The sequence below is a fragment of the Poecilia reticulata genome, unplaced genomic scaffold (genome assembly GCF_000633615.1).
Source record: "Poecilia reticulata strain Guanapo unplaced genomic scaffold, Guppy_female_1.0+MT scaffold_159, whole genome shotgun sequence".
Lineage (NCBI taxonomy): Eukaryota > Metazoa > Chordata > Actinopteri > Cyprinodontiformes > Poeciliidae > Poecilia > Poecilia reticulata.
This window is the reverse complement of record NW_007615017.1, coordinates 141111-148281: the sequence shown is the minus strand read 5'-3', so window position 1 is coordinate 148281 and position 7171 is coordinate 141111. Positions and strand designations below refer to the sequence as shown.

The 7171-nt window shown below is 44.3% G+C and overlaps 2 protein-coding genes and 1 long non-coding RNA gene across 4 annotated transcripts in view; 2 read left to right on the top strand and 1 right to left on the bottom strand.

Moving 5' to 3' along the window:
* Nucleotides 1-1923, top strand: part of LOC103460038 (zinc finger protein OZF-like) — a 3379-nt gene extending 1456 nt beyond the window's left edge. Inside the window, exon 2 of the mRNA XM_017303068.1 lies at nt 658-1923. Coding sequence (XP_017158557.1) covers nt 658-1886 — 1229 coding nt within the window. The 3' untranslated portion in view covers nt 1887-1923. The remainder of the gene's footprint in view (nt 1-657) is intronic.
* Nucleotides 1924-4379: 2456 nt separating this feature from the next.
* LOC103460039 (uncharacterized) lies at nt 4380-5345 on the bottom strand. The gene is made up of 2 exons (XR_532846.1): nt 4947-5345; nt 4380-4709 (listed from the first exon to the last, which is right to left on the bottom strand). It is a non-coding gene; the product is annotated as an uncharacterized LOC103460039 (long non-coding RNA).
* LOC103460040 (gastrula zinc finger protein XlCGF57.1-like) overlaps nt 4703-7171 on the top strand; it is a 12006-nt gene continuing 9537 nt past the window's right edge. The window contains exons 1-2 of one of the 2 annotated variants that reach the window (XM_008402007.2): nt 4847-4932; nt 6570-6741. Coding sequence is in view for 1 of the 2 variants with exons in the window: in XM_008402005.2 (XP_008400227.1) it covers nt 4830-4932 (103 nt within the window). In the remaining variant the exon portion in view is untranslated. Of the gene's footprint in view, nt 4933-6569; nt 6742-7171 lie in introns of both variants that reach the window. The other variant, XM_008402005.2, reaches the window with a different exon arrangement.

The window sequence follows — 7171 nt, the reverse complement described above, 5'->3', positions numbered from 1 at the left end:
CAGGTTTGGAGATTTACCTTCTTCATCGGGGATGGGAGCTGCAGGCCGGCAGCGGCTGCCAGGAGCTCCTAGTTAGCGCGCTGATAAAATGTATCTTCGTCTGTTCAAGGCGCATTACGGTAAAAGGTCGTGACGTCACACAGTGGCGCAAAAAGCGTATGTTTCGCATCCACCTGAATAATGTGTAGTTGCGCCCCTGATGTCACATAACGGGCCACACGGGAGAGAAACCGTTTGGTTGTGAAGTCTGTGGACACAAATTCATCATCATGAGGAGGAAGGAGGCTGCTTAATATACTCTTATCTAATTTTAATATTATTTATCCTGGACAAAATAAATAGTTTTTTGTGATTCAAAGTTATAGATATCAGATTATCTAGAGCGTTTTTCTGGGTGGAAAAGCGTTTAGATAGAAAAATTCTTTGCAGCTTATAAGAATTAATTTATTCATACTTGGTTGAGAATTTCTTCCTCTGTCATTAAATTTTAACACTGCTTGCCATAGAGGTGACCTATCTCTGCTTACAGTTAAAAGAAGCTCAGCGAGGATCTACGGCAAGCTGTTGATGTTCATAAACGAGCTGCAGACCATCTAAGTTTTAGATATAAGTTCAGTTGTTCATTATGTACATAAAGTGTTTCTGTGTTCCCTGCAGATGTTCATCAGGTTCTGCTGGTTAAAGAAGAACCGAGTCCTGATCTGGACCAGAACCACCCAGAGCCCGTCCACATGAAGGAGGAAGAGGAGGAAGAGGAGGAGCCCTGGAGCAGCCAGCAGGGGGAGCCGCTCAGCGTGAAGGAGGAGGCTGATGCCTCCAGGTCTCCAGTCATTGCTGTTCTCATAAAGAGTGAAGATGATGAAGACGAACCTCTGATCTCTGATCTTCATCAAACAGAAGATGGAGAACTGCCAAGCAGCAGCTCAGCTCAGCAGAACCTGAAAGCAGAACCTGAGGGAGAGGAAGATGATGAGGAGCAGCCTGACTCAGGGTCTGAAACTGAAGACAGTGATGATGAGTGGAAGGAGAGCAGGACTCCTGAGTCAGACGTCAGCAGATCCCTGAGCTGCTCTGAATGTGGCCAGCAGTTTAACAAGCAGCGCCGCCTTCAGAGTCACATGGCCGATCACTCAGCAGGAACGGCTTCATTTAGAGAGGAGAAACCTGTGGAGCCACCAAAGAACGCCCATAAGGTTCTGAAATATTTTGCCTGTGAAGAATGTGGGAAAAGCTTTGACAAGAAAAGTCATCTAAGCAAACACCTGAGAGTTCACACTGGAGAGAAACCGTTTAGCTGTGATCTGTGTGGCCAAAGTTTCAGCATTAAATCAACTTTAAACAGTCACATAAGAATCCACACCGGAGAGAAACCGTTTGGTTGTGATGTCTGTGGACACAAATTCAGCATCAAGTCATCTCTAAACAAACACATCCGGATCCACACAGGAGAAAAACCTTATTCCTGTGATGTCTGTGGACATAAATTCAGTGCCAAGTCAGCTTTAAATATGCACACAAAAACCCACACAGGGGAGAGACCATTCGGCTGTGATGTCTGTGGGCAAAAATTTAGCCGAAAGGCCACCTTGAATCTGCACACGCGGAAGCACACAGGGCAGAAACATTTAGTTTGTGATGTCTGTGGGAAAGGATTTAATGACAACTCCAGTTTAAAGAAACACTTCAGGATCCACACGGGAGAGAAACCCTTTGGCTGTGACATGTGTGGGAAAAGCTTTAACGATAAGTCAACTTTAAAAAAACACATGAAAATTCATATTTTTTGTAATGTTTGTGGAAAAACCTTTAACCAAGAGGCAAGTTTAAACATTCACATGAGAATTCACACAGAAGAGAAGCATATGGTTATGATTTTATTGCCATAGATTCTCATGTGTGAGTTAGCTTAACGACGGAGTTCCAGGCGGTGTGTTTGAAGACTTGGGATAGCAGGGCTGGGTTTACACCAGGCCTCACGGTCAAACAGAATCACGAGAGACAAAGTAGCTCTCAGAACATCATTTTAGGAACATTCTTAGAATCTCTGGAATTTTACGTTTTGTTGCCCAGAATTTCACCTTCATGAGATGAAAATAATTCACGAAGCATCTCAGGCTTTCAGAGAGCTGCTAACGTCTCTGACTGGTAGGTGGAGGATCTTTATTGAGCCTGAGAGTGAAGCAGGGAAGATGGAGGACGGAAAGAAGATGCTTTTTTAATTAGCTCTGTTTTGTTCTTTCATTTTTTATATTTTATAATTTGTTAATGTACTGCAGAAGCAAATTAGCTTTTGCTCTAATCTGTTACAGTGCATCAAATGGCGAAATGCTCATGTTTGAACTGTACATCGTCCCTTTGTAAATAAAGTGTCTGTCATGTGGGTAGACTTATGCCAACAGAAGGTTTTATATGTCGACACTATAGCAATTAATTCAATTTTAACTTCATCGTCACGACGCACTTTTCTTACGCCAGATTGGATTTTCTTTATATTCACTGGGGGAGGATTTAGGTTTAGTCTTATTCTGTTTATGTATCAACCAGCCACAATCGAAGCTACATACAGAAAAACTCCAGACGTTAGGCTGTCAGGACTGATTCTAGTTTAGGACACTGCAATCCAGGGGTCCCCAAGGTGGGTCCTGGAGGCCCAAGGTGGGTCCTGGAGGCCCAGAGTGGATCCTGGAGGCCCAAGGTGGGTTCTGGAGGCCCAGAGTGGGTCCTGGAGGCCCAAGGTGGGTCCTGGAGGCCCAGAGTGGGTCCTGGAGGCCCAAGGTGGGTCCTGGAGGCCCAGAGTGGGTCCTGGAGGCCTGGCATCCTGCATCACATGAGGCTCATTAGAGGCCTGAGCTGAACACTGACAAGCTGAAAAGGTTGTTTCTACCACCAGGGAGAGAACTGGAGCGTGCAGGACCCACCTTGGGACTCCAGGACCCACTTTAGGCCTCCAGGACCCACCTTGGGACTCCAGGACCCACTCTGGGCCTCCAGGACCCACTTTAGGCCTCCAAGACCCACCTTGGGACTCCAGGACCCACTTTAGGCCTCCAGGACCCACCTTGGGCCTCCAGGACCCACTTTAGGCCTCCAGGACCCACCTTGGGCCTCCAGGACCCACTTTAGGCCTCCAGGACCCACCTTGGGCCTCCAGGACCCACTCTGGGGACCCCTGCTGTAATCTGTTTTCCTTTTTATGACTTTTGGTGCACACTTCTTACCAGATGGTGGCACTAATGCTCCACTAAGCTGTTCAACTGCTGCTCAGCAGAAGTTGAAGAGAAACCAGTCATTAGAAAAAGGTTGATGGAAACAACAAAGTTCCAAATAACTTCCTCAAATGTTTTTATGCTCATGTGAGGCTTTTTTTAACTTTTCCAAAAAAGATTTGGTGTGCTAAAGATGGAGACACGTTTATCAAATCCGATCTGATGAGGCCAACATTCCCATCAGGTGGGTCTGAGTCATCTGATGACATCAGAGTGAGTCATCTGATGACATCACTCTGTCACCTGGTTGATTCGATCCAAACCAGGAGGAACATGCTTAATTAGCATTTTCTTTTTTCTTCTTTGTGGGACATTTTAAAAGTTTGTTAGAAATGTTCATGGATGGAAACGTCTGTTGAGATGCAGGACTGCCCTGACCTAACACTGACCTTCACTTTGAACCAAATGCCTTAACAAGACTCAGGCCTGAGAGAACAGAGGTCAAGATGACAACATATTCAGACGTACCAGAGAATAAAAACAGGCTTTTAGGTCACTAAACATTTTGTAGAAACTCCTGCCGGCTGATGACATCACACCTGTTCAGGCATGTTACCGTGTAGCTCAGCTGGTTCTGCTGGAGATTAAAGGTTCTGAGTTTGATGCTTGTTGGTCTTTGCTAACTTTGGTAGCTATGGAAATGCTTTTAACACTGAAATCTGTTTTTTCAGCCACCAGAGGTCCTCGGCGTTGGGGGATTCTGATTAGACTTTTTTTTGTGTTTTTAAAATTCAAAGATATATTTTGAAATCATTAACATACACATTTGCAAATCTTTGCTTGACTTTAACAAGTAAAGTTTGTTAATGTTAATTCAGATTTCTTTAACATAATTGTATTTATTTCATCACAAACTAACATGTAACCACTAAACAGGTCATGAGAGACGACATAATATGCTAGCATCACAATGCTAAACTATGTCAGTTAAACTAATCTGACAAAAAATCTATTTCCATTTTATTTTGAATATTTTGCTTATTTATACTAGAAATAAGACAAGTCCATGTTTAGTTGTGTAATCAGATTCTTTAGATGTCAAACGTTTAGTATCAAAGTAATTTAGAGATCAGGTTTTAATCTTTTAATGATAAAAAACAATTTTCTGCTAGATTAGATGATGACCTACAAGCTTTCCAAATGTATTTATTTATAAAAATAAACAATTGATGTTAAATTTATGGAAAACATTAACATTAGGGTTTACAAAACATTTTTTACGTTTGCATATTCAGTCCCAATATGGCGGACATGTTAGCGCCTCGCTGATGCCCGGTGTGGGCGGGACTTCCGGGTGTTCTATTCCGTGATTGGCGGGTCCAGCCTCTGGCCCCAGTGCGCAGACTCGTGCTTCTCTCCGGTACAATGGCGGCAGTCGGAGCGCCGTCCTTCGCGTTTTGTCGGGTTTCTGTCCACGGAGCAGCAGCGGGAGAGTTAATGAAGCTTAGAGACAGAAACAGCAGCAGTTGGTGAACTCTGGAAAGAAGAGAAACGGTTCGAGGCTGAGCTGGAGCTGCTCAGTAACTGTTAAAGGAAAGTTTGGAGAGAGAAAAGCTAGCAGAGATGTGGAGACAGCAGGTCAAACAGCGGCTGGATGCAGCAGAGGAGCAGAGACACGAAATACTGGATGCTGCTTTCAGCCCCGAACATCGGCTGCACACAGCAGGTTTGGAGATTTACCTTCTTCATCGGGGATGGGAGCTGCAGGCCGGCAGCGGCTGCCAGGATGTAGCCGAGTCGTGTTCTGTGTTTCTGCTTCACTAAATTAAAAAGAAGAAAACATCGTCATGTCGGTAGAAATCTGCTCCGGTTGCTGCTTTCAAACCAGTTTCAGACTGGATCCCGTGGATAAAGTTATTAATCCAACAGGTTTTTGGAAAACGATAAAGTAAAAACTGTAGCGCCGTTGATTCTGATTTGTGTTTTGTAGGAGATAAAAGCCACGAGAGAAAGCCGTTTTAAATTCTTGGGTACTATGACAAAAGTTAAACTGCTTCTTTGGGAGCTTTGGAGTTTCTGTGCTGATTAATTTTTTTGAAGCGATAAAAGCTGGTAGCTCTTGAACTGCTACAAAATAAATCTGTATTTCCTCCTTCAGCCCACTGGCTGCCATGTCGACACCTTGAGATGCCATGAGACCTAAATCCTGAACATCATGGCATGGAGAGCATCCCAGTTAACCTCTCACACCTGTTAACTCTCTCTCTCTCTCTCTCTCTCTCTCTGTCGGTTAAGTATACCCGTTGCCGTGGCAACCGCTCGCTCCTCGAGCCGAGCACAGATTACGTTAAAAACATTCAGTTTGTTACAATATCAGGTTTTCAGGCTCTATATTTATTGTGCATCATTAATAACCTCATGAACTCAGCGGCGGCTGATTGGTTCATTTAAACTCCTGTTATTTTAATTATGGAACCAAAACGCAGAGATTGCGCAACAACTTGAGACAATAATCACTGAGATTATTATTGTTGTTGGGTCATTAATTTGAAAACGTTTTGTTGACTTTTCGTCGTTGTTGTTTAATAAATTATGAAAGTTTTGATGAGCAGCCAGAGGAGGACGTGCTGCTCTCAGCGCGGCGTTAAACTATTTATTAACTGATTAAGTCTGTTTTAGATTGTTCTTGAAAAACTAATCAGTCACGGCTGATTAGTGGGTGAACTCAGCTGCACAGTGAACCCACTGATGTTAGCAGACAGCCGCTCCTCTAGCAGGTACTGCGAACCCCCGCTAAATCTTTTAGGGGTAGCGGTGCCCTGCCGTCCCCCCTTACTTTCACCCCTGGTAACAGCCAAACCAGAGCTGATCTGAAGGATCTTTTAATGTTTTTTATTCAAAAAGCAGAACATAGTCAAATCCATCTTGTTCCTCATCAGTGAATCAGTGAATCCAAACAGCAGCAAATGTAAAATAATGTTTACATTACAAAGCAAAAACAATTGAAACAGTAATTCATAACTAAACCCACACATGGCACAACAATCTGAACAGTACATGAGTAACATCCAAACTCAATGAAACGCCTGTGTGGGGTTCACTCCTCCCGTTCCACTAGGGGGCGCTATAGTCGCTTTGTATTGGTTCGTGGATTAATGTGTAGAAGAAGAAAACGAACAGCGGACCGGTTGTGTACTTTGGTTGCCTAGCAACCACACTAACAAGCCGAACCTGCCATAAATTCACATGTTGCCATGTGTGGTGAATCATACATTAATGCTGTAAAGCTATGTTTCAGTTTGTGCCCTCAGAATATCGCAATATTAAGTATTGACGTTTTGTTTTCTATTCCGTTATTTACAGTTTAACCGGCATGTCGGCGTAAAGCAATAAGAGCACAGTTACAACATCAACGGCTAGATGATGTTCTTGGTAACGACCTGCATTCAAAGTAATCGAGGTACTTGAGTCGTTTCAGCGCTGCATCACACCAGAATCTGATCCTGCAGGTTCTGGAGCTTCAGCTGAGCTGATGGTGAGAAAATCAAACGGTTTATAAAAGCTGAGCCCAGACTAGCAGCTGACGTAAAATCAGAAACGGTGAATGGAGCTGGGTCGTCTGCTGGAGGCAGAAGCAGCAGAGGACTGTCTAATGCCCCTTTTCCACCGGCCCGGCTCGGTCCGGCTCGGTCCGGCCCGTTTTTGGAGCTTTTCCACCGGATATTTTTCGGGGCCGGCCTGGTTTGGTGGGTGACGCAGCTTCGCTGCTGTTCACTGATTGGCTGAAGACGTGGACAGACGGAGCAGCGTTTGAAACTCGCTGCAACACGGAAGTGATGGAAGATGCAAACAAGCCGTGAACTAAAAGATGCCGGATTTATTCTTTGCTTTGGATTTCAATATTCAGCCGCAGCTCGATGGAGCCGTGAGGAATGAGTCGCTTTTATCACCGTAGTGGAGAGAAT